This window comes from Boleophthalmus pectinirostris, unplaced genomic scaffold (assembly GCF_026225935.1).
Source record: "Boleophthalmus pectinirostris isolate CB_2022bp ecotype Guang Dong unplaced genomic scaffold, ASM2622593v1 HiC_scaffold_2, whole genome shotgun sequence".
NCBI lineage: Eukaryota > Metazoa > Chordata > Actinopteri > Gobiiformes > Gobiidae > Boleophthalmus > Boleophthalmus pectinirostris.
In genome coordinates, this window is record NW_026571152.1 from 25,167,395 (window position 1) to 25,194,496 (window position 27,102).

General features: G+C 37.8%; 4 protein-coding genes across 4 annotated transcripts in view; 3 read left to right on the forward strand and 1 right to left on the reverse strand.

Annotated features, from left to right (window-relative positions):
• LOC110169481 (polypeptide N-acetylgalactosaminyltransferase 18-like) overlaps positions 1-8,926 on the forward strand; it is a 75,953-nt gene extending 67,027 nt beyond the window's left edge. The window contains exons 10-11 of the mRNA XM_055155885.1: positions 1,984-2,148; positions 8,780-8,926. Coding sequence (XP_055011860.1) covers positions 1,984-2,148; positions 8,780-8,926 — 312 coding nt within the window. The remainder of the gene's footprint in view (positions 1-1,983; positions 2,149-8,779) is intronic.
• Positions 8,927-22,083: 13,157 nt separating this feature from the next.
• On the forward strand, positions 22,084-23,439 carry zgc:162634 (protein preY, mitochondrial). The gene is made up of 2 exons (XM_020935250.2): positions 22,084-22,345; positions 23,161-23,439. Exons 1-2 carry the CDS (start codon positions 22,140-22,142, stop codon positions 23,294-23,296), a joined length of 342 nt encoding a protein of 113 aa, XP_020790909.1. The 5' UTR covers positions 22,084-22,139; the 3' UTR covers positions 23,297-23,439.
• Positions 23,355-23,816, forward strand: LOC129409564 (phosphatidylinositol N-acetylglucosaminyltransferase subunit Y-like). Its single transcript, XM_055156016.1, has one exon. The coding sequence runs from the start codon at positions 23,355-23,357 to the stop codon at positions 23,565-23,567; it is 213 nt and encodes a 70-aa protein (XP_055011991.1). The 3' UTR covers positions 23,568-23,816.
• Positions 23,817-23,883: 67 nt separating this feature from the next.
• Positions 23,884-26,899, reverse strand: si:ch211-176l24.4 (uncharacterized). The gene is made up of 3 exons (XM_055156015.1): positions 26,820-26,899; positions 25,264-26,430; positions 23,884-24,358 (listed from the first exon to the last, which is right to left on the reverse strand). The coding sequence occupies exons 2-3, from the start codon at positions 25,912-25,914 to the stop codon at positions 24,215-24,217; spliced, it is 795 nt and encodes a 264-aa protein (XP_055011990.1). The 5' UTR covers positions 25,915-26,430; positions 26,820-26,899; the 3' UTR covers positions 23,884-24,214.
• Between the last annotated feature and the right edge of the window lie 203 nt (positions 26,900-27,102).

Consider the following 27,102-nt stretch of genomic DNA (forward strand, 5'->3'; position numbering starts at 1 on the left):
TAAATGTTTTTTTATATTTCATATTCAAACCCTCAGAGTATCCACCCTTTGCTTTGTGGACAGTGCTGCAAACCCTTGGCCTTCTCTCAGTGAGCTTCATGATAAACTCTCTGAAATAGTTTTCACTTCACAGCTGTGGCAACTGTGTCAGGGTCAAGAAATGCCACAAGTGTAACACAGGAATTAAAGCAAACTGTAACTATTTTTAGTTTGTATTATATTTTAATCTATTATTTTTGTTTTCTACATTCCATATGTGTTCATATCAGTTTGATTCCTTCAGTGAAACTCTACAATGTAAATAATCAGGGAAATAAAGAAGAAAAATAAATGGAAAAATTCAGTTTTGAATTAAAGTGTATATATTTGGTTATCACACATCTTAAATGATCTGTTTCTGTTGTCAGATTTGCGTTTGTATGTATGTATATTGTAAAGGAATATTCTGACTTTGATTTTGCTGCTTGTGAAAATTGCACGGCTGAAAAGGTTTTCCTGATATTTAGAGGGAGCTATATTTGCTAAGAGGCCATTACACCCAATTTACTGCACTTACTGCACCACTTTTATTAAATAAAAAACGCCCTACAAAATGTGAAGTTTAAATTGACCATGGACTTCTGAATACAGCCTTACACTTCAGATGGAGAGGCCTATATGGCCTCTTTTCACCTGCTGGCATTGAACTGTTACATTTATTTCTGCAGTCAGCAGTGAAAGAGCCATACGCTCATTTAATGGTGGTGGGGACCAAAGAGAATGGGGGCGTGCAAGTGTGGCATATCGGCCAGGATCTTACAGTTTTTAGGTTTGGTGTGATTATGTGTCTGGATATGTTTGTGTTTGTGTGAATATGCACATGTGTGTGTATGCATGTATGTATGTGAGTGTGTGTGTGTGTCTGTGTGTGTGTTCATCGGGGTGTGTGTGTGTGTGTCTGTCTGTGTCTGTGTGTGTGTTTGTCTGTGTGTCTGTGAGATCCTGCATCAGAATGGAGCTGCCCTCGTCTTGTTGTGTTCTGATGTGAGCCCACTGAAGGTGTGGAGCTCCTTCCTCTAAACTGGGACAGCATTTGCATCTGTGTTTGAAATGCTGATTTCAGACACATTGGCTTCTCCCCAAACATGCTTCTCCTCACCTGCTCATGTCAGTTATCTTTGGATTCAGGCTCATGCTTATTTGTCTCATATTTATGCTGGGCCCAACTTATTTTAAATCATAAATTCATCATATTGTATTATATTATGCAATAATTTGATGACTGCCAATATCAAACCACTACGTATGTTTAGTTTTCCATCTTTGCTGTATTACTTTAGAGTGTTTCCTCTTGATTTAGAACAGTTACTTGAGGCTTGTTTACTTCACAGCTGTAAATATCACCTGGCACATTGTGCCGATGAGGGGGGAATGAATATAAAAGCTGAAAGTAGGCTACACTTTAACTGGCTCATAATGACTGAGGCTCTGCTTAGCGACTGCTGCCTGGCATCTGCAAGACTGCATTTTCATTAAGTACCTGAGCTATGGGGGAGGGCATAGTGAGCTAACGGAGCCATTTTTACATACTAGTCATATAAAAAGTACATACTCAATACTCTGAACACAAGAAATACATAGCACAAATGTCTGAACTGATGTGCTGCCTTACATAGCATTGCATTCACAATCCATCCACATTCTTATGCTTAGCAGTCTAAGCAGGGACTCCAAGACTTCTTTCACCCCAGACACTTCCTCCAGTTCCTCTGGGGGAACCCCGAGATGTTCTCAGGGCAGCTGAGAGACCTAGTCCCTCCAGCCTGTCCTGGGTCTTCCCCGGGGCCTCCTTGCGTTCACCAGTGGTATAAAAATCTCTTCAGACTGACAGAGAACCACAGTATTATTTGACTGAGTTGCATATTACTGTCACGTATTAAAGATACACTGTTGATGGTATATTTACTGATGTCCCCCTTACACCTTTGTGTGTTTCTTGTGCAGAACGTGTACTACACCAGCTCTCAGCAGCTGCACCTCGGGGTGCTCAGTCCCACCATCGATGACGATGACAACAAGTGTCTGGTGGACGTTAACAACAGACCACGCCTCCTAGAGTGTCGCTACGCAGCCAATAAGCACATGAAGCTCACCTGGGCCTTCTCTCAGGTACACACTGTACTGCAGTGTACTATTTTCTATTTGTATCTTGGTACTGATGATGAAGGTCACTTGTAATCAGTACTTTTATAGCACTTACTATGGCAGTTGATGGCACAAATTGAAACACAAATAAGCGAGGTATGCAGGCTTTTATACTATGCTTTCAGTCTTGACCAGGTCAGTGAATTGTAGGAGAAAACTATCTGCTACTATTCAGACCAGAATGGCAAAAATCGTTTCAGTTTATGTGAACACTTTAATGTGGAGCATATAGAGAAGGGGCTTGTCTTTGAATGATCTTACTGAGAGTAAAAAACAGCATTTTTGTTTGCTTTTATTCCTGAGTTCATGATGTAACTGTTCTATTTGCACCTTATGCGATGAGTCTTATCATAAGCCTTAAAGTGTAGAACACGTACCATAACAGAAAGCAATTTCCCTTTTCTCGTTTTGTATGTCAGAACAGTCAATAAATGCTGTTATCGCCACATATCAGTAATGTTGAAACCACCACTTGGCATTGTATTTTTTTCTTTAAATGTTCAATATCCTCTTTCTTTTACTTCTAAGAACAGAAGTTCAAGATGTGTAAGTACTCAATGAAGAATGTGTCGAAGAACTTTTGCCCCAGGCCTGAATGCACTAATGTCAATTTTAACTATTTGCCGCACACACTGTCTACTACTAACATCACTACTTAAAGGTACCATTTGTAACTGGACCTGGCCCTGTTTTATTCTCACATAACATCAAGATGCTATCTGCGTTACTGCAATCTGATAGTGTGGCAGGTTTGGCCTAACAGAAGAAGACCAGAGAGCACAGGTGAGCCTTAACAGTCCAGGGGGGTTCACATCTGCCATCTACTGGTGAAAAAAAATCCATAAATTTACAGATTATAGTTTTTTGGTGGGACGGGCTGGTGTAATGTTAATATTATAAGACATTATAAGACTATATTATTGTTTTTTTAGAGTCAAATGCCCACAGGGATTTGCAAGGTACTAATTGTTCTACTACAGTTCTGTATGGACACATGTGAAAGTGGTGATTTTGCAGAAATGGCAAATATGGCAGAAATTGTTTTCAAGATATTGTTTTTATATTACACCTGAACATTTTGCCTGTAATTGTTAAAATCATATGCCGCAAACACTATCCTAAACTTTTCCCTTTCAGTATTATCGCAGCTGGTACGGAGCTAAACCAGCTCTTACAAACTGCTAGATAAAATGTTATTTTTTTCCTTTCCTTCATTTGTCATTGTGTTTTTATATTTATTGGTAAAATGTCATAACTTTGAAAAGAGAGATAACCCATTATGATAAAGTCGACTTTTCCCTCCACATCTGTCCAGCTGTATCCACTGAACAAAGTGCTCCTTTGTTGCCCAGGCAACAGCACTGTTGGGAAAGTGTGCTTTTTAATTAGCCTTAGCTTTGGCTTTGGCCAGGATTCAGAAAGGAAACTTTTAAGTTGTGTCATGAGTCCAAAAGATCTTCTGAGCCACTCCCATGGGATCAGAGAGAAGAGCTTTGTGGAGGAAGACGTGTGGCAGGAGTCAAGTGAGATGGAAAAGTTTCTTTTTTTAAGTTGAAAAGATGAAAGATTCACAGGGCACGAGACGAGTGGAACCTGCTGAGGTCAACACTAGAGCACTTGTCAGGGGCCACAGAGCAGCTGCAGGATTGAGACCGGATTAAAAGTTTAAACAGGGAGAGTGTCTGTGGGGACACTGTGTGTGCTAATCCCACTGTTATTATCTATTACTTTATCACAGCTTGTTAAAAGAGGGGAATAATTACATGAGCCATGTTTGAACCAAATAATTAGACTGTTAGACTGTTAGACTGTTAGAAAGATAACTCAGTAGAGTAATTAGAGCCTTTAGACTTACTTTTATAAATCAACAATGTATCAAAGCAGAGTTCGGGGTTAGAATTCAAACACTGAATCCTCTTTCAGTTTCATTTGAATAGATGAAGTAGATATTGTTTATTAGCTTTTAACTGCAGGTTCATGGAAAACGCCTGGTTGTTATTGTGCATTCTTTACAAATGTTCTGTACAAGGACTTTGCAATTCTCGATGTTCAGCTAATGAGCATTTAAATGTTTCCTTTTTGCTGTTGTTTATGTTATAGTACAGTATTTTTCTTACCAGGGAATAATAAAACCTCTTTAAGTTTGTAGTATTTAAGAATAGAACAAAATCTGGACCAAGCTGAAAGTGACTTGTTCAGGACAAAGTTTGGAGAACAGCACAGGACTTCAAAGACTCAGAGGAAACAAGAACTCAGAAATAAGCCCATGGACAAGAGAAGCAGAGGCCGAGGAGGCTGCGCTTAAAGCAGCAGATAGACAGTATTAGTGAATTATTGATGGGCAGATCTTTTACAATATTGAACTAACCATGATCCTGAGGGGCCCATAAAGATAGGGATAGAACCAAAAAGAAGAGCACATTCTGTCTTCCCAAAATGTGGCTTTTTTGATCTAACTAAGAATATAAATGTTAATGTGAATTTCAAATAGATAAGGGAATAACTACTTTTATTTGGCTTTAAAGGGCCTATATTAAGCAATCGTTTTTATGTATCTTAAAATGTTGTTTCGTCATCACATACCTGGAGTTGTGTTTTGTTTCATTCACACAAGTTTAACACACAAACTCTGCATATTGAGTTCTTCTCTCAAACAGAAAACACTCTGTTCCACCCTGTGATGTCACGTGGTACTACAGGAAGTGCTCTACTTTGTTTTTAAACTCCAGGCTAGGGTAAAATGGTGGCACGGTGGCTGAGTGGCTAGCACTCATGCCTCACAGCAAGAAGGTTCTGGGTTCAATCCCCGGGTCGCCCAGCCTTTCTGTGTGGAGTTTGGATGGGTTTCCTCCAGGTGCTTTGGTTTCCCCCATCAACCCAAAACATGCTACAGGTCTCCATAAACAGTTGATAGTCAAGGTCAGTTAAATACAATAAATTCAATCATTGTGTCCTTAGGCAAGACACTTCACCCACATTGTGTGAGTGATGGTGGTGGTCGGAGGGACCGATGGTGCCGAGTGGCATGGCAGCCGTGCTTCTGTCAGTGTGCCCCAGGGCAGCTGTGGCTACAATAGTAGCTTACCATCACCAGGGTATAGAGTGAATGAATGCTGAATAATGCTCTGTAAAGTGTCTTTGGGGACAGAAAATGTCTGAGAAAGCGCTATATAAATACTTACTTACTTAAATGAAGTATTAACTTGACATGCCATTATAAGGTGGAACAGAGCATTTTAAGCTTTGGAGATGTAGACAGACTAATTTTAAAGCATTACTCAAAACAAAACACAAGTCCACATGTTTTTTAGGATGTAATAACATGGCTTAAAGCTCACAAAAGTCAGTTTTGTGCAGTATAGGACCTTTAAGTGTACTTTTAACAGGTATCCAAAGATAAAGTCATGTCTATAAAGTTAATTGTTTAGGGTTCCAAATTTGGTGGGATTGTAGACATAGTGGGAAAGTGGATCCCACAAAATAAATACATTTAAATTGTAAAAAGGACAAACTTTACCTAACAATTGCCTTTGAGTATCTGTAAAACCAAACATTTGAGAGAAGCTAGTCCCTGTTTATGTCTTCGTTGGTCCCATTGATCGTGTTGGTGGTGACTGGTGGTTGCCCATTGGCTGTTCACTTCCTGTGGACTCCCTGCTTCTCGGCTCGCTGCCTCATGACAGAGTGATTAACTAGTGCTCGGGCCTTAATAGCAGAGAATCGATGGTGCAGTCCAAGTGTGCACTCTGCAGAATGACGGGCCCTTTACTGCGGTGCACGGGGCACGAGTCTGGACCGGAGCCATGCGTTTGTCTGCGATCGCCACAATAAAAAGAAAGGGTGTGTGTGTTTAAAGTCTCTCTGCACTGAAGGGAGTAGGCAAAAGGAGCAGAGTTTTAAGTACACTTGTGGAAGTCACTCAGGAGGTCGCACAACTCAAAGACGGACGATCGACTTGCCTTCAGTGCACTGGTGTGATTACGTCAATAAAGCCCAAGTCTGTGGAAGATCAAATACACACACACCAAGACCCAAAGACAAGGAGCCAAAGTCAAAACAGGTTCAGAAGAAACTATTGATACTTTGCAGCTAATGATATCAATATTTCCTAGCGGTGTGATGCTAACTGTAAGCACTGCTCTATCTGAGGTGTGTAAGACTTTATTCTATTCACAACATAAAGAAATGACTTAGCTGGAACTACATTAGGTGAGCTGATATGTGCTATTAAACAAATCTCCTCACAAATAGCATTACAGTCGCAAGTTAACGCTTTCACATTTTTGTTGAAAATCAAACTCCTAAACGGGACCACGAACAGTTGATCACAGGCTTCTGAAAATGTGCTGTTTAAATCCATTTTGTAATTTTTTTCTTGAGTTTTCACATTATCTTAAAACTTTTTGGTAGTTATTGCTATTGTGTGCACTGTGTTACCATGGTAACTCCTGAATATTCAACCATAGAGATACTTGTTGACCCCCCAGCGTGAGGATGCACAGTATCAAATGGAGCTGCTGATGACTGCAGAATTGTAGAGCACATACTTTATATATTAATTTTGTGACTTCCTTGTGAGTGAAACAATCTGAAATTTTAACACATTTAAATATATAATTAAATTTTTATATTTTGTCTTTTTTGTTTACTGTTTAAAGCATTTAATTCCAAATGTGAGCTACATGGAGCTCACTCACACAGTTACCGCCTGCTTCAGTTGTGGAAGTAAATTTTCCATTCATTTTTCCCATAGACTTTTTGAAATGCTTTAATAATTTAGTTTATACATAAAATTACAGGTCTTGTGGTCATTAGTCACCACATAGCTGATTAACCCTGAGCTTTCAAACTTTCCTTTTTTTTTTTTATGTGAAAGATGAATGAGAAATTTAGTTCCAGACTAGGTGGGTGAGCAGTCACTGAGCCTAGCGTAATTGAAAATGGTTGTTTATCATGAAAACCTGAACTTGAAACTTAAAATATTACATAAAATGGGTCCTTGTAAGCTTTAAACCATACTAAAATGCTTTTACCTCATCAAAACATACACACAAAACAACATACATTTTCAAGTTATCAGCTACCTTTTACATTTTGTTCAGGAAAGATTGGCAATTCCAGGTTCTGAATTATACAAATGATCCTAGTGAAGATGTATGGAGTGTAAAAAACAGTGGGGCACTTGCTGTATTACCACATGACATCACAAAGTGGAACAGAGTGTTTTCAGTTTGAGAGAAGAACACAACCTAAATATGCAGAATTTGCATGTTAAATGTGTGTATGATATGTATGTGTTTGTATGTGTATGAAACATTAAATAACATTATAACATAAATCAGAAAATAATATGGGCCCTTTAATCATAGTCCAATGATTAAATAATGTAATAATGTGCTATCAGTTGGGTTTTCAGGGTAGAGTATTAGTATACTGTATGTATAAACAAAATAGTTATGCCTAGAACATAAACCAGGATTACAACTTGTAATTTGTGCACCATCTGATGAAACAGGAATAGACGTTTACATTTTTTACTTTATTTATTTATTTATTTAGTTATTTAATGAGACAGGGCCAGCACCAGTGCTAATTTCCACCTGTAGTCCCTGGGCAGGTTCATTGATTCATGTTTTACTTGTATTTTTTTACCCTTCTGAACTCATCCACCATTACATCTGAGTCAACAGCCTTTGGCAATGGGCTGCAAGTGTCTCGATAAGTGCATAATATACTTCAGCCCTCATTAATGTATTTGCTGTAATGATCTAGTTCAGGAGGGCCAACTTCAACCACAGATTTTTACATGCAGACTCTATAATGTGTAAAACATTCTAAATTATGAAGTTGAGTCTTGTTTTTTGGTTTGTTTGTTTGTTTGTTTATTTTTCTTATTGTCACGGTTAGTGTTTAAATATCTTTGAGAAAAATATTCAGTATATTGTGGATTATGCTGTATAATCCAACCCTTTATTTGGGATATTAAAGATCATATATTATGCAAAATTTATTCTTGTTGCTTGATTCTTGAAGCCATGTAATGTTGTTACCACCTCAAAATATACCTGGAGTTTTGTTTTGTTTCATTCACACTTGATTTAGTAACCCTTTATCTGTAGTCTGTCGATATCTCCAAAGCTCAGAAATGCTGTTCCACCTTGTGATGTCATGAAGCAGTATTATTAACAGTTACCCTTCACCTTTTGTTTAGTAGAGACTGGAAATCCCAATGCTGAAATTATCCAAATTATTCTAATTATTATTATTTTGGAGTTAAAAAAACACACAGGAACGCTTCCTGTATTACCACATGACACAACAAGGTGGAACAGGGCGTTTTCTGTTTGAGGGAAGACCTCTGCCTAAATATGGAGGTGTTTTATCAAATATGGATAGTGTGTTTAACATGTGAATGAAATTAAACACAACTCTAAGTATGTTTTTGATGAGGAAACATTATAATAACATAGATCAGAATATAGCATAATATGGACTCTTTAATAGCTGTTTTAATATATATTTTTACAGATTATTTTCAGATTTAGCAACACTTTTTAATCTGTTGTAATTAAATGCAAGTCTTTTTTCTTTCCAGGGTGGCCCTATCCAAAACACAGAGTCCCTCAACTGTTTGGAGCTGGTGGAGAGTCGACAGTCCGAGTTCAGGGTCCAGCTGTCCATCCAGGCCTGCACCAATCAGAAGTGGACCATCACAAACATCCTGACCGTCCTCCCACAGTGAACACCTCAATGTGGACTTTATATGCACCAACACCCCAAGACTCCAAACAGGTGCTCATCCCAGGAACCAAAACAGAGGAGTAAAAACCTGACGTTAGTGGAAATCCAAGACGGAATTACACCTGAAGATCACGGGTTAAGTCTCCGAACTAATGACCCTTTTACACCAGTAACCTCGAGGCAGATGTGATCCAGCCATAAAGCACGGCAATTAAAAGGGAAATATATGGCCCAAGGATCGAGAGGACAGGCCAGTGAAAGCAGGGAGGGCGTTTTATGTGTTATTGCATTTGCACAAACCTGGGATGACTTTGGGGCTTGTGATGTGAGCCTTAAGATGAGCTATCATTGGCTATCATTGCACAATCACAAGGGAAATGAAGTGAATGCTTTGAATTGCTTGGTGTAGTTGTTAGACATCAAATGCACTTGTATTATTTTAGTTTTAGTTGAGGCCACCTTCTGAGTGTGCAAATATTTAAGTATCTGCATATGGTGGAATAGAGCTACTCAAACATCTGCTGTTTTATTCATGTCAGTTACAAGCCCTGGGTTACAACTTTTACACAGATTTATTAAACCTAAAAAATTCACAGTAAGAATGATAAGTTTTCACCTCTAAATCTCATGCGGCAGTGAATATTAATTATGTATCAAATTTAATCATTTACAAAATCCCCTTTTTATTCAAGCTATTTCATTTTAGCAACTGGTTTAGAGTGTGTATGACAGGTTCTAATGATTCTCAAATTTTGGCTTAATTTGGGATAATACCTGTTGTATATATAAATTATAGTTTTACACCAATCAAGATGAAAATTGTGAAGAAATGTTGAAAAATGCGTTGAAAATTACAAAAAATAGAGCGTTCTATTTTAGAGAGGCTCATATTAATGACATCTAGGGAGAATTCTGTCCAAAATTTCATCATGATTTATACTTACACATTTTCTGATACTTTAAACAAGATTTCAACAAAATAATATCCCATATATTCCTATATTTAATTTCTCAGTTAATAACTTCTGTGTACATGCGAGGAGTTTAGGCCTAGTGTACTACGTGGTTGATAGGTATCAGTTTCCCTATTTCTAACCATACCATACCAACTTTATTTATAAAGCATTTTAAAAACTTTACAGCTGGCCAAAGTGCTATACACAAACATAGGATAGACAATCACAGAACAACACAAAACACAATACAAACACAATTCAACTGCTAAGAACATAGAACACAATAAGATACTCAACAACAAGAAATGTACATGAAAGAGAAAAAAGGTGTGTTTTTAGGAATGATTTAAAAACAGATACAGACTCCGCGAGGTAGGTCAGCAAGGTAGGAGGGCACTAGGCCGTGCAAACACTTAAAAGTAAATACAAGAATTTTAAAATCAACTCTAGAAGACACTGGGAGCCAATGGACAGAGGCTAAAATAGGTGAGATACTCTTATGTTTCCGGGTTCCAGTTAAAAGTCTAGCCGAGTTTTGGACCCGTTGCAAATGGCAAAGTGCATTTTGGCTGACACCAACATAAATTGCATTACAATAGTCCAAACTAGTTGTCACAAATGCATGCATGACAGTTTCGAAGTGTTCCATTGACCAAGTAGGCTTAATTTTGGGCAGTTGCCTTGGCCAGATGGAAAAAAATAGATTTTACAACAGCTGTAATTTGCTGACCAAATTTCCATTTCGACACCTAAGTTTGTAACAACTGGCTTCACTAAATGATTTAGTGAACCCAGGTCCACAGGAAAAGAAGAATTTAAAGAGAGCCAAAACCATAACTTCCGATTTTACTTTCCAATAAGCAGGAAGTAAAAATTTTAAAACCTAAATTTTAATTTTTTTTTTTTTTTTTTACATTTTTTTGTAAAATCTTAAATATACTGATCTTAAGTGTGTTTATTCAGATTAGTAATCTAACCTGTCATAGGCACTTTAAAGTTTAAACTACTAATCAACCACAAAGCAACTCAAATTTGCATCGCATTAAGCATTTATGTCTATTCTGACTTTGACGTACAGGAACAGTTACCCTGTGCCCACACTTCTGTCAGCCCTTGACAACATTGCTTGAGTTGATAAATCTTACTTTGCTTTAGCTCGCTATCACAAAGTCACGTGGTAAAATATTACATAAGGAGGTGAGAATTTATTCCGGTTTGTGTTGCATAATGATTTACATAATTCAATGTCAAAGTCTAAACATTTCCTGTCAGACAAATCAAATGAAACTAATCTTGTGATCCTTATTAATAACCCTTTTCACAACATATAAGCGAAATTTGTAAGCACTAGCAGCTAATCTAACAGATATCTGACAAACCCACGCTTCAAAAGATCAGTGATTGAAAAATGCATGTGTGGGCGTGCAAAGCCTGCTCCAACTGAGAGAGAATAGTTAGAATTGTATTTCCAGCTCCACTCTACTCTGTCAGGTAACTCTATTCAGTCCTTATTCAAGTGTCCTACTTACTTTCCCCTAGGCCTCCAAATGTCACTGATAACTTAATGCCCCATTTTCGTGCCATTAAAGATAGAGAAATTGTACTATATCTGCCATGGTGGACACTACCATAGCCTAAAAACATGCCGTTGTAGTGTATTCTCTTGGGGGCCTACCATTACAACTTGTGAAACAACAACTCCTTAAAGATACAGTACCTAAAAGACGTTTTGTTATCCCTACACAGCCTGTATTAGTTACCATTACAAACCCTGAACATTTCCTGCAGTGTGTCCAGTGATATGTTTTGTATATGGACAGTGTGCACACAAGTGGCTGAAGCCTTTATTAGGGTTTTATGATTAAGAGCATCTGGCGTAAAATCTCTATGCCTCTCAATGTGTGAAAAAATTTAATTCTGTGAACTAGACAAAGATTTTTACAAGTTAATATATTTTGCCACTCGTGTAAGTAGATTTTTCAGGTCTTCAGTTCAGTTAACACTAAAACTAACACACCCTAGTTGTTTATATTAAGGAGTATCTGTTATTAGTTAGATCCATTTAACTACTCTAGGGTGTGAACCGTCACACCCTGGAGTAGTTCATATTTTGCATACTCGTCCCTAGGGATGTAATGATATCCAAATCATTCACTTCAATATTTTCACGATATGCATCTCACAGTACCATATTTTGTGGAGGCAAAATATGAAAACAAAATTGTGAAAATGCTACTTTTTCCTTTTAAAATGCTTTCACACGCCTTGGTTGTGTGATAACCCAAAGAATTAAGATATAATAGTGCTGAATAGTTATTTCTTTATATAGTCTGCACTGAAACAGTAAAGGATCATGGTCTGTGTAGTTTTCTCAGTTTTTTAGCTCATGCTGCACCATAATTTAAGCAGAGACTTGAAATTCGATATATTGTGATGGCATATGATATTATTTTGAGACTTTTGATGACACAATATCAAAATATTTCAGTTACTGTTAACATCCCCACTCGTCTCAGCCCCTAATGGGTGCTTGAACTCCCATCAGACAGACCTAAGACAGAGACTTGAAGAAGCGTCTTGCTTGTGATAAAACATATTCACTTTTAAAACTTTTGTCCAGTCAACAATAGGTGATGGAACCTACCTGGACGACTGAGGAATTGCACAGAGGTCTCAATCTTTCAATTCACTATTATATCTTATCTCTGAGTTTAAATTTATAGCTCGACCACCAAATACGTCAACCCCAGAAAGTTTTTATAGACCCTAATGATCATGGCTGATATGTAACTGAAAAATGAGCAGTGTCCCTTTAAGTTTCTCTCTAAGCGTCACTCGGGTCACTCCCATATATCTCATCTCAAATGATTGCTGCAGCAGCCACCTGTAATTTGGGGTGAGACCTCCAGCTGACAGAATGACAGATGATAGGGATGGTGCTGTCTGACGGGCCGTCCTTCAACCAGGACACTGCACCCAAAGGCCCCAGCTCTGGATCTTAAATGTACTTCTGAATGTACGGCCCCTCCTCCTGCCCCCGGTGGTGTGATGTGGTAGTGACTGCACATAGAGGCTGAGTAATGGACAGAAGGGGGTTATGTCAGCCCCGAGAGCAGATGGGTGATGAGAAACAGGAGAAACAGGACCTGACTCTGGGGTTGTGCCTTCTTAAATTCTTCTGTGTCCTCAACCACCCTCAAGTCAAGCCACTATTTATTTATTTATAACCCTAACCCTTCCCCTGTCATAGCAGAATCTATCTCTTTATACAACTTATGGTCAGAATTGAAACAAGGCTTTTTAAAATTATTCAGTCTGCTTGTTTTGCTGTTTAAAGATGAGTTTGTGCTGATTTGACACTCCCATTCCTGCCGCTCCACTTTCGCAGATATCCAAGAATGACACCCAAACCTCATTAAATATGACTGCGCTGCAATCAATCTCACATTTATTCAAACATTCACTGTGCCATTAATAATTGAAGACCAAAACAGGACTAAACTTATCCATAATTCATGCGGACGTTCTGTATTGAGCGTTTGTGCCACTGGCTGAGGTGATGCATTGCTAAAGAAGGGGAGATGTGCAGATGTTTTTATCAGCTACTGTGTAGCCCTGTGAGCCTCTCTGGACTGCTTCTGTTGTGGCTCAGGTGCGGACCTCCTCCAGTCTCTCCATTTTGGGGGAGCTGTTTATTTATCAAGTCAAATGTCTGAGCTATTTTATTATTAGTGTATTTAAACAGGATATTTATAACAGTAAAACATTAACCTGAAACTGTGTTGGTGTGTCTTCTTTCATTAATTTTAGATGGAAGTTTAATTTCTTGAATTTTGTTGTAAAGATTTTTTTACAGACTCTGCATTACATAAACTTTTTTTTTCACCACGTGGATACCCAGTGCATCTTTTTATTGAATTTTTGAAGGACAAGCTGTAGTCATAAACAGACATATAACAATGCAGTGGTTATGAGCTCATGAACGACTGTAATACCAATAAGAGGTTATCGAGTGTGCCTTTCAAGCAGGGGTCTCCAGCCTTTTTTCTCCAGTGACCTACCTTTACGAAACAGAAATGCTAGAGAGCTGCCGATTTCAGCAGTCGCAAAGAAACTAAGTAAATATAAGAGCCACGGCAAGCCTTAGATGGGGAACAGTTAGATCCTTTTAAAACATGAGCCATTATCCATTTATTGGTGCCCTAAGTTAGGCATCAAAATAATACATAACAATTACTTAATCAGTAATTAATCAAATTTTACTTATTATCTATAATACATAGAATTCAGAAATCTCTTGGTGAGCTACTGAGAAGGGGGTGGAGAGCTACTGGTAGTTCTTGAGCTACAGGTTGGAAATCCCTACTTTAAAGGGTCTATATTACACTATTTTCTGATCTGTTATAATGTTGTTTCCTCCTTAAAAACATACCCAGAGTTTTGTTTTCTTTCTTTCTTTCTTTCTTTATTTATTTATTTGAGACAGGGACATCGCACAATTTTCGCATTAACCTTGACAGGAGAGATGCATTGTACATCAGGTTGTAGCATCAGTGCTAATTTCCACCTGTAGTCCCTGGACAGGTTCATTGATTGTTTGTATTTAACTGACCTTGACTATCAACTGTTCTGGAGACCTGGAGCATGTTTCTTTCACACATGTTTAACACACAAACTCCGCATTTTTAGGCCGAGTTCTTCTCTCAAACCGAAAACAGTCTGTTTCACCTTGTGAAATCATGTTGTAATACAGGAAGTGTTTTGCTGTATTTTTAAACTCTGTACACCTTCACTAGAATCATCTTTTAAACAAAAAGTAAAATGTAGCTCTTAACTTGAAAAGTATCGCTTCATGATATCACAAAGTGGGACAAAGCATTCTGAGCTTTGGAGATGTAGACAGACTATTAAACCAGGATTGCTCAAACATAATACTTCATTGTATCATTGTGAAGAGGTAACAAGATTGTAACATGACCAAAAGCTCACAAGAATCCATTTTGTGTAATATAGGACCTCTAAGTTGAATATTGATCAGAAGAAATAGTATTTACTGGGAGATGAGATTGTGATTGAAAGCCAAAGCACCACAACAAAGAATCCATCAGTGAGAACTCCCCAACACTTCAACACCAGCGCACACAGATGTGAGACCCATTGTACTAACCATGTGGTGAATACTGAACATGCCAAGAGTCAGTAATACATCTGAAGTGGTCCGAGTGCTAATGCTGCAAGCTGAAAACGTAGTCCTGTTTCTGTAGATGTGGGCACTGAAGAGAAAGGCAGTGAGCTCCTTTGTGTGTTCAAGTGAAATAATGAAACATGGATGAGCTCGCTGGACCCCTGAGCGGTGCTAACATCAATCCCACTAAAGCCACTGTTTAGCCCCTCTGTCTCACACTGCAGCGCCTACACAAACACTTCATAACTGACAGCAAAATGGTGGTCAACTCTACTGTGAAATATTAAGAACTGCAAGGTTAGCACTCAATGTTCAGCCATCTATCTCCTCCTTTTTGTGTGCTAAACAAATGAATGGAGCGCTCAAGTACAGGGCTCTTTCTTTTTTTAAAGGTCCTATATTATATAAAATGGATTTTTGTGAGCTTTAAGAAATGTTATAATGTTGTTACCTCAAAAACAGACCTGGAGTTGTGTTTTGTTTCATTCACACATGTTTAAGTAATCTTTTATTATTAGCCTGTCTATAACACCAAAGCACAAAATGCTCTGTTGTACGTTCTGATGTTGTTGTAGTTTTTAAGTTAACAGCTTCTTTTACCTTTAGTTCAGTAGAAATGGGAAATTCCAAATATCCAAATGATTCTAGTGAAGGTGTATGGAGTTTAAAAAAACACAGTAGAACACTTCCTGTGTGAGCCTCATCATTTTGGTCTTAAAATGTTCGTATTAACCCGCTCTACATAATCCAAAAAGTTTTTTTTGCTATTTTGACCATCAAAAATTCGTATTCATAACATAGAGCCTGGCTTCAGATTCACCCCTGTAACCTCCTTTGAGTGGCGCTGAACGCTATGTGTGACGTCACACTCGCTTAGTCCACTTCTTTTACACAGTCTATGATCCAAAACCATTGATTTATCCCAGTTTTATACAAGAAGTGCTTTTGGTGTCACTCTGTTAACCACTTTGATCCATGCCAACAGTAAAAAGAGGCATAAGATGTCATTTGTTTTGGTAAAATACAGAAAAGTTGCTTAAAAATGACCAAAACACAAAGAAAATGTGACTTATACTGACTCATGTTAGTCAAGAATGGCCCAGTTGTAGAATAGTTTTCCTTAATTATGCACTCGTCTCACAATTTTATTATTACCAACCACCCCAATCCGAGGGTGTTCTGGTTTTTGATTTTGAAAATCTGGTCACCCTAACCTTAAATGGTGCAAATGACTGCTATTTCATGTTACTGCTCCAGCTTGGGTAAAAGTAAAAGTACTTTGTGACATTAACTGGTACTACTACTGCTGTATGTCTTATACCACTATCAAGTGCCGTTACTATATTTAAAAGCTTTTGTGGGTGTTTGTTGTTTTGCAGTGGTACAGAAGGGAGATACCGTAGATCCTTGCATGTACAAGCTACAGCTAAGTACTATAGCTATATATATATTAAATATATATATATTTTATTCTGTGAACACATTTTTCCTTATGTTTTGTGGCTAAAGACAGTACGTTCTCCTCATATGTTTCATAGAAGCTATAAACTCCCATATGATTCTGCAGAACATGGGGCTTCTGTGATTTTTTACTGCTCACATGCTTACACATTATAGAAGAGTGTGCTATGTTTTATACCGCCATGGCATTTGGTCTTCATAAAATACGTGGCCCATGTCATCTCATAAACTTTGAAATACTACACCTATTGTTTAGAATAGTTTATGGCTCATAAACAAGCCTCTCATAACACTAGGGCAATTGTAAAGGGAGTCCATTCAGTGAAGCAGGCCTATTTACATTAAGGAGCAGGAGCTGAGTAATCACTATGGCCTTCAAACTAACTGTAATGGTCCACCAGCATCGCCCCATGCCCACGCCTCATTGGCTGTTGTTCTGTGGACTAACCAATCTGAGCGACAGAAATGGCTGGCTTGATTGAGGATCCTCTGTTGACCAAGCATGTCCAAACTTGTGATAGATGAAATGGTTGACAACTCTCCTTGGTAAATTTACCACATTCAATCAATCAATAAACATGGAACTGATCCTTCAGGGCTAACTTGTGTGACACGATAGAAACACAAAATAAATGGTATTCTGCTAAATTTTACTGCAACTATAATGCTTTGTTTGATTCAAATGAATAATATGCTTTGAATATGCCAGATGTTTAGTTCATATAGCACCATTTTCGAAAAATTTAAAATGATGAAGATGATTTTAAGGGGAATTGGGTGACATCTGGATCTAACTCATTCTTAAGTGCCACATTATCCAAAAGGGGATAGCTGAGAATCAGTAATAAAATTATACTCTTATCAAAAGCATTTATATTATCTGAGCAGAGGCTTCAACTAACTATTATTAAAGGGTCTCTACGTAAATTTAGAGGAGGAGGAATATCTATATTGTTGTTTTGCCTGAAAGTTTCCACAAAATGTTTTAAAAGCTGCATAATCTCTTTGAAGACAATCAAGTTCAAGCAGGTGACTCAACCGGGATTGGCAATAAAAATGTCTGGATTTTAATGTTAAAGTATATACATAGATAAGTTAATATTTGCACTGTAGAACATCTCATGCAAACTAAAATTAAATAAAAATGAAGACTATTGTACAAATTTTCATGTGTTGAGACGGAATGAAACACCAAAGGTAATATCTAAAAGGTGGAATATTCTTTGGTGAAATTGAGGAGCAGGAGGATGAGAAGTGCTCACAGAGGGTTTAGGTGAATAGAGGGGCAGAGGGAGAGCGAGAGAGAGGAAAATCCTACAGGATCTGATTATCAGATTAAGGCAGAAGTGCCATATCAGCAATATTTCAGCATAGAAATGAAAGCTCTCCTGGCAGGAAAAGGCCTAATCTCCTGTTTCTAATTGGATAAAGCCTCCACTCAGCAGGAAACCATCAGAGGTGGAGCTGCACTCAATTCATCCCCATGTACATTTTGATCTCGTTCACTTCTTCATGTTCTGTCCTGTTTATGTGAATCAGATACACATGGATATTGCATGCTTATTTTTGAGAACCTTGGGAGTTTCATGCACCTCATAAAACTGTCTGTAGAAACTGTTTACCTGATTAAAATCTTTTTCACAATCATTACAGATTTATTAAACCAATTCAGACATTTCGAAAAGGGGTATATGGATTTCTCTTCTAAAAATAACTATATAAATAACAGATATATATATATATATAGAGAGAGAGAGAGATATGCAGCAGCAAAATAATGTTCAGTGATAATGAGGAGTCATGAATAATGCAGGTCTGTGCTGTGTACAGGTACAGTATGAAAGCTATTTAGGCTTTTTCAACAGTTTGTTTTTACATCATATATTTTCTGTATTGAGGACTTAGAATAAGACCAGCCTGAAGGTAAAAAAGGTAAAGAGAAAAGCAAAGCACTGTAACATTTTAGAGTGTTGACTATATTTTAACAATGCTGAGAGTTTATAAAAGACCATGTTTATCTATTGAATGTCGTGAGAAAGTGACATACTTTTTAACTTCTTTTGAGAATGTATCACTTTTGCACTGATGTCACAAAAATTTTATAAAATGCTATTTTTATCACCCTAAAGTGTTTTGGGTGTACTGGTTTTAAGGGATGTAATATGTCGGCAGATATATCTATGTTGGCTAATATCTCCCTCTGTGTGTTACAAAAGGTTAATACAGATATTATGTATGAGCTTAAATGTCACCTTAGTCCAATAACACAATAAACTAGACAAATACAGTAAATGTATTTTAACATGTTTTGGCCTTTAAAATTCTTACTGCTGTCAATTCAGTTTCACTGTAAGGGTCCCTGTTGGTAGCAATGGTTATTTTGGTTTATTTTTGGATTAGCCTGAAAAGTTTGAGAGCCCATGTTACATCTAAATGTTAGGTCCAAATGTGCTGATCGTTTGGAGCAGAGTGAAGGCGGCCGCTGCTGAAGTGCTGAGCTGCTCTGGTGATGATGGCCGTGGATGATGAGAGCTCGTCCTCCTGCTCTGAAAGCTCACACATATTAGTGCTGTAATAAGGCTGGCACAGAGTGGGTAATGCCCTGCCAACAGCCATCAGCCCCTCACACAGCCTCTGCCAGTCCTCAGACCCTTCTCCTGGACACTAGAGCAGGGGGACAGAGGGACAGGGACAGAGGGACGGGGGGACTGGGGGAGCAGGGGAGGGGTAGTGAGGCAGGCATGTTGACTTTTTACAGTCTCGGCGGTGCTTACTCAACAGTGGCGACATAAATCACACACAAGCAGCAGTCCATTTGAGAGCAGCAAAATGGTCTAGTGCCAACAGTGCACTGCAACAGCCCTGTACTCTGCAAATTGTAATTCAACCTTTTAACCCCCGGTATCATAACCACATTAATGCTCCGTCACACGCAACTTTGACAACTTATTGTAGCTGTAGAATAGAAATTGTATTATTACTATATTTACTTTATTTTGTATCTTAAAGGAGCACTATGTAACTTTCCTGAAGGGAGGGTCCGTCATCTGCTTGTCATCACAGAGATGCTATTGCTCTCTTGGATGTGAATAATATAGAATTAGAGGTAGATACGTGTAATGCCATTCTGTGGAACATTTCAGGAAAAAGCAATAACATCTCCATGAGCAGCAGATGGCAGGCCTTTCTTCAGAAAAATTACATATTGCACTTTTAATTTTATTCAGTGTATATTTTTGTTTGTCATTTTTCTGGTGGAGGGTCTGTCAAATGCTTTTCTCCATAGAGATGTTATTGCTTTGTGTTGAATTTTTCACAGTATGGTATTAAACCTTTCCATGTTCATGGAGATCAAACCAGACCAAGTTTCAGATCAGATCTGTGAAAAGGCAACCCCACTCACAGTTATTATGGCTTTTCTAGGTATTTTTGAGCTATGACACCATCGGTAATTTAATAAATTTATGGTAGAGCTGTTTAATGTCATACAAGTAGAGCAATAAGCAATGACAGGCAGGGCAATGAGATCTCATATAAAGATGATCTTATTTTACAACTTTTACAACAGCACATACTACTATAAATAGTCTTTTATAAAATAAGAATATGCTACATAATTAACTTAACATGCATATTTAAACCATGACCATGCCTTATGTCTCATCTATTCTTCACAATTTATCTGCAAGATAACATTTGCTATATTGAAAAATGAACATAACTATTTCACAACCCCTACTGGATTCTGTTTTGAGAAATGCAACATCAATAAACACATACATGACTGATCATACAGTCCAGCAGGTCTTAAAAAATTTGAATAGATTTCAGTAGAAGTTTCAGTGTTATATCAAAGTCAAAGAGAGAGAGGATGACAACACCAATCTGGGTGTTGAACAAAGTGCTGTGAGGTTCTGCTCCGTAAGGACTTTTCTCAGACTCCGTCAGCAACACTTTCACAGCACAAGAGGCCAATAAAGAGGAAAACACAGAGCTCACTCATAATGCACTCAGGCCCTCGTGTAAATCAAAGGTTCACTGTTGAAGCAGAAACTGGTGAAGCTACAAGATCAGACAGAGTCATAGGAAGTGTTTTTTTTTTGTTTTGTTTTTTTTTTCACTTTTGATCCATAATTCAACTATTTATTTAAAGGTGCATTGCAAAACTTTTCTGAAGAAAAGTTTGTCAACTGCTTGTCTCCATGATGAATAATATTCATTCATTTTTTTCCCACAAAGACAAGCTGGTAATGCCACTGGACCAAGTTATGGGTCAGATCTGTGTAAGAATGCACGTTTTTCAAGCAAAAAACAAACAAAACAAAAAAAAAAAAAAAAAAAAAAAACAACAACACATAAATTAATATTTGATAGATAGGTTTAATGCCATACTGTGGAAAATTCCTGGCAACCCTATCCCAGGCAAATGCACAAAACACCTTTAATCTAATTGAACCTGTAAAAGTTTTGAGAATAGATGGTGTTCTTCTGAAAACATTTTGGTTGTTTGTTTCTGTGAAACTTCACCATTGACCTCTACAACCTCTGACATTCATTACCAGGGTGGTCTGCATAATGGTCTGTATACAGTCTATGCTCTCATAATTCTGTCAGTCTGTGAGATGTAATAGATGTGACCCTAACACATTTGTAAGGAGGTGAGTGTCCAATAGCCCTATATCTATTTTTATTTTCAAGGTTGACTGCTTTTATTCTGCCTGTATGTCCTCGCTTTGCCCAATACTCGAAGGAGTGTGACAGAAATGATGGATATCTCCTTGGAGAACACTACACAAAGTATCCACAAACTTGTAGGCATCCTCCTCTGTATTGAAAGTCTAGTCTTGTAGAGCAGTGGGATAGGGGATGTATTATAGCTGGAAGCTGTATTAAACAAGCAGGAGTTGTGCCAAGAAAGTCTCAATACAATATCTACAGCCGTATCCTGCTTTGGCACAAGCTTGGACCACAATATTTAATATTGTGCAGAGATACTGTATCCTGCAGGGAAATCATGCTCGGGAATGCTCAGGGTACAGGGACCAAAATAAACCCACAATCAAAATCATATTTTCTATAAACAGAGAAAATAACTAATAAGGGCTACAGAATATATTTAATTACAACTAGCCCTAAAGCTTTAGAGTTCTACAAGATGAATAAAAAGACGAATGATTTTACAGCTTATGGTTTAATATGTTTATTAGGCTATTATCTAATTACGTTTATTGTGGTGGGCTATAGGCCTACAGTACAAACATTAATTTGGTTCATAAAAATAAAAAAAATTCAATTTAATCAAAACAATTCACGCAAGTAAATGCTAAGTTATACAGCGCAACACTGCCACCTTTTGGACAAAAGCTCTTAAACAATACGGAAGGACTATACTTTCATGATGATATACGTAGTATGCTTTTAATACAAATGTAGTAAGATAATAAATACATGTTGTAAATAAAAAGAAATCTCTCTATTAAATTAATACTCTGCATCTTGTGAAGCGGAACTATTAAAAGGAACACAGTTTCCCCTAAACAGGAAGTAGAAATTTGCACGTACCACTGCGCTTCCTTGTGTTAGTGGTGCAAGCCAGGGGGACGATTTTGGTCATGTTTTATCATGTTTTGAGAAGGTTGTCGACGGGGACAGTTGTTATTCGTCGTTGTGCGGGACAAACGCTTCGTGTACCGGCCATAAGTCCCGCTGTTGTCTCGGCCCGGAGCTTCTCTGAGCCCGTTCAGAACACGGTGCAGCCGCCTTTTGACGCCTCTCTGCTGGACGTGCTCGTCTGCCCTCTGTCCAAGAAGCCCCTTAGGTAAAATACTGCACTGGCCTGTATTTGTGGTATCTTGCTGCTGTGATATTATGAGTTATTCAGTGTTATTCTGGTATTATAGAAATTAAATTAGAAAATGTGGAAATTAAAGTCCTGTCGCAAATTGGATCATTATGAGCTTTAAATCATGTTATAATGCTCTTAAATCCTCAAAAACACACTTGGAGTTGTGTTTTGTTTCATTCACACATATCTGAGTAACCTTAGTCTGTCTACAAAGCTCAAAAACATGACATAACAATACCTTATGTCATGTAGTGGTAGTCTGCAAGTTCATTTTTACATTTTGTTCAACAAGAGATTGACAGTTTCTTGAGAGACTGGCTAGATCTGAAATCATCCAAATGATTCTAGTGAAGATTTATGGGGTTTAAAAACACAGTGGAGCACTTCCTGTATTATCTACTACATGGCATCACAAGGTGGAACAGAATGTTTTCTGTTTGAGAGAAGAACTCAGCCTAAATATGCAGGGTTTGTCTTAAACATGTTTGAATGAAACAAAACACAACTTCAACTACGTCTGTGATAAGGAAACAACATTATAAGAAAATAATGTAAAATGGGCCCTTTAAATGATCCTGGACAAACAGAAGGCTAATATACTGTCTATAAAACCCATAATTCACAGCTCTTTTGTCATATGATTGCATAAGAGTATAAAAGAATGTACTGCCATTATAATACATTAACATACTACAGTTGGTTGGTCCTGTATTTGTTATTCTTAAAAATAATAAAATAAAACAAATGCTTTCACTTGTTGCAGAATAATAATTTTACTTTCATTCCAGGTACGAAGCTGAAACCAATGAACTGATCAATGACGAACTTGGAATTGCATATCCAATTGTCGATGGTATCCCCAACATGATTCCCCAGGACGCCAGACTGATCAAGAAAACTCCAGAGACACCCGCCCAGGAGTAGGGACCACCACATTTAATAGACTAAGCAATATATGACCATTAAGTGAACACAATAAGCCATGATAGCCTTGCCTCTGCTGGTGGGGCTGGTTCCTTTCTTGTCCCTGTGTGGACTGTTTTACTCTGCAGCGGTGGATGAGAACTTCCCTCAGGGCTGCACCAGTGGTAACAGCGTGTGTTTCTACAGCCTGTTGCTCCCGGTTACCATCCCTGTCTATGTTTTCTTCCACCTGTGGAGCTGGATAGGCATCAAGCTCTTCAGGCACAACTAGACTATATGATATGCTGCCCTTGATGATTTATTGTAAAAATGTAATCTAATCTTTAAAGTCCTTTTTAAAATGTATTGGGGAACTTTGTCTTGGAGATTTGAGTTTTTCAAATTGGTAATCTCTGAAATGCATTTAACAGACTGTTTGCTGCATGTTGACAGTGTATTCAACACTGTGATGATGTGTACCAAGCAAAAAAGTAAATATTTATTTCAAATTTTTTCAATAAATACATTTACAGGCACTTTATATACTGGTTCTCATTTTATGTAGCACAATCAAAATTTTTTTATGAAAAAAAAAAAAAACCCAGAGAAACAAGTAACCCTAATCTGTTCATTTTAAACACATGACAACAAAAATTAAGTGAGTTCTGAGAAAAGGTACTAACACATTTATGGCCATAAAGTTAATCTAGATGAAACTTTAAAATGTTATGAAACATTCACACTTAAACATCTCACCCAAAGCGGTGTCTAACTTGTACAACTATTTTACATTTGGCTTCAGAAAATGCAAAAACACTGCATAAACGTGTGAAAGAGAATGTGATGTAAGGCTGTCTCCTGAGCGCTGTTGTCGTGTCTCAGTGAGTGGACTGATCTCATGTCTTCTTCAGTGACCTAAGGCTGTTTTCTGAGTTTTCTTCAGTGGCTCTTGCGGCTCTTGTGGCTCTTGAGCTCTCGGCCCTGGACCAGTTTCATGAGTGGAGACTCGGATCTGGGCGAAGGGGCTTCTCCTTTTGGCTTAAAGAAGAACGATTCATTGAGTCTCATCTGAACAGCACGAACCTGCAACAACAAAACCACAGACATCAGTGTCACATGTCACTAAATCCATGCCATGCCGCGGTTTATGTGTGCACAAGCAAGCACTAGAGGGGTCTCTTTCAAAGTGGACAGAGTAACCAAAAATTGCAGTAGCAGTAATATTACTTAAAACATTAAATAACTTCAAACTAATATTGTTCAAATAGAAGTAAAAAATATAGCAGTTTACCCAAGTAAGAGTAAAAAAGAAAGGATATTTAATACTACTGAAGACTAACTTAATGTCTGATTTATCATGTGATGTTAATGTCATGTGAAGGACAAACCATTAAATGGTGCACACATTTATTTTCATAGGATAGGCACAAAATGGGACTAAGAAACTAAGAAAACACAAGTATTAAAAAAATAATTTAAAATTGTCAACATAAAGCTTTTGTCTCTTGAAGACTTACTCACTGTGAAAAGAGTAACCAAACATTTTTCTCAGGTAAGAGTACTGCTACTTTAATAAAATATTACTCATGTAGGAATAAACGTATGCTGCTGTAAAAGTATTCTGAAAACTGCAATTTCTTTAAAAAGTTACTTGAGTAAATGTATTGCCCACTTCTGGTCTCTTTTGTTTGGTGTTAAAACATTAAATATTGTTGTGGAGAATCTATTATCTATATTGTAATATTGTTGTGGGAGGAAAGCTCGGACTTAATGAAATATTTTTCATATTTATATGTCTCTACAAAACTTCTTGCTTTTAAAAATATTACTTTTTACACCCCATTATTACTTTATGTTTTGCTATTTGTCAAAAATGAATACAAAATAAAGAAAATAAATGTATATTCTTACATTATTACATTGTTATTGCAGAATATTGTTTTTAAATGATGTAGACCTTCTTGTTTAATGTGTTCACTCTCTCCCACCTGCATGACCTCCAGTCTGGCGAGGCTCGGCCCCTCGGCGTCCTCACTGGACACAGTCGTATCTGCAGACTTGTTGTCGCTCTCTGACTCTGGGCTGGGGATCTGCTCCCCTTTCCTCTGTGCGCACATGGACAGCTCACCACATCCTCCTGCACTGACTTCTGTGACGTTTTTTCCACTACCTTCTTCGTGTTGATCTTTGTTGGATGTTTTACTGTCTCTCCTGGCTCTATTTGGCAGACACAGGTCAAGCGGTTTTAGCTCCTCTGACTGTGCTTGGTGTTGGCTTTTCTTACAGAAGTTGAAATAAAGCCTGAGATCTGTGGTGAAAAAGTTTTCTGTTTGAGTGAAGACACTTTTCATAGACTTCGTATTTACTACCCTCTCTTTAGCCTCGTCTTCATCAAGGGAGCTGGTCACCACAATGGGCTCATCCAGGAAAGGATTTGGTGGACTGCTTTTTGTATTTCCTTGATATAACTGGGTTTTTTTTTTAGTCTTAAAAAAAACACTCTGTTCTTTAGTTTCTCTAATATAGATTTCCATCCCCTTTGTGCTGTCCTCTGCTCTGTCACTGGTCTCCCCACTGGACAGCTCTGATGGTGGAAGCCTGAATGTCTTTTGAGTGATGAACAGGTCTTGGCTATGCATGTCCTCACTAGTGCTTTGGGAGTCATTGTTTTTGGCTTGATATTGGCTTGCTTCAGTGACTTCTGTGTCTTCCTGACAGGTGCTGACAGGAGCAGGGCTATCATGTACAGGTGATAGTAAAGATGATGAAAATTTAGGGCGTTTAACTTGAAATTTGTCATGCGGTAGATCAAATGCTACCTGCTTTTTCTGTTTTTTCTTGGGCTCTTTAGTGGTATTTTCCGATATTACATTCTCAGCACATTCTGGTTCATCTACAAAATCATTTTCCAAACTGTTGAGTAGTCTGGAGAGTTTATCTTTTCTGTTTTTCTTCTTTTCTTTCCTCTTTGCCTTCCTTTTGTCTGTTGTTTCCTTGGATTTTGCAGTCTTCTTTTTCTTTCTTGGGGTGCTGTCTTCAGATTTTTGGGTCAATACTTTGGAGTGACATGATTTGACTTTCTTTTTTTTTTTTTCTTCTTTCCAGGGGAGAAGAGTGACTCCCAAACAAGGCTTTCTGCTTCTTCATTCATAGTTCTGACAAAAAAAAAAAAAAAAAACGTGGATGGATACTCAGTTGTGGAAGTAAGTCTACATGCAAGGCAGTATCAAATGGCATTGGCTATATTAGGACAAACATCTAGACCTATATTCCTATATATAAACTCTATATAAACTCTTAAAATTGCACACAATAGGGAAAAAGACAAAACGTGTAAAACAGTAGGTCACAGACATATCACAGCCTACATCAAATTAGCATAAAATTTGCCAGTTCAAACCCCCAAAAGGCATCATTACAATTGAATAAAAATTGCTTGAGAGATGTATGAATTGCTTCATCAAGCTGCCCAGTTTCAGTTTTAGACAAACGAATAAGTTTCAGTATTCAAAACCGTCTAAAATCTAAAAAGTCACATCCATACCTTTTAAAGTAGCTCTGAGCACTTGAACCGGGCTAAATGTAGCTTACTTCAAAGGGACCGACGGTGCCGCCAAAAGTTCACGTGACCTTCAGGCGCATCAAGAAAAACACATCAGATCTGCTTCAGCCTTCTACATAATGACACTTCCGGACACTTCACGCAAATCTTAAATACACGTAGTTGACTGTTATGAACAGATCGTGCAATTTCGTGAAACATGACAGGCCAAGGCTAAATATGCCCCCAAAACTAAAAATACTACTACTACTACTACTACTACTAC

Coding starts and splice junctions, on each gene's coding strand:
- si:ch211-176l24.4 (XM_055156015.1), bottom strand. CDS start 25,914: ATGCATAGCCAAGACCTGTTCATCACTCAAAAGACATTCAGGCTTCCA. Junction 24,359..25,263: donor CCAGACTGGAGGTCATGCAG/GTGGGAGAGAGT, acceptor TTGTTGTTGCAG/GTTCGTGCTGTTCAGATGAG.
- zgc:162634 (XM_020935250.2), top strand. CDS start 22,140: ATGTTTTATCATGTTTTGAGAAGGTTGTCGACGGGGACAGTTGTTATT. Junction 22,346..23,160: donor CTGTCCAAGAAGCCCCTTAG/GTAAAATACTGC, acceptor CTTTCATTCCAG/GTACGAAGCTGAAACCAATG.
- LOC129409564 (XM_055156016.1), top strand. CDS start 23,355: ATGATAGCCTTGCCTCTGCTGGTGGGGCTGGTTCCTTTCTTGTCCCTG.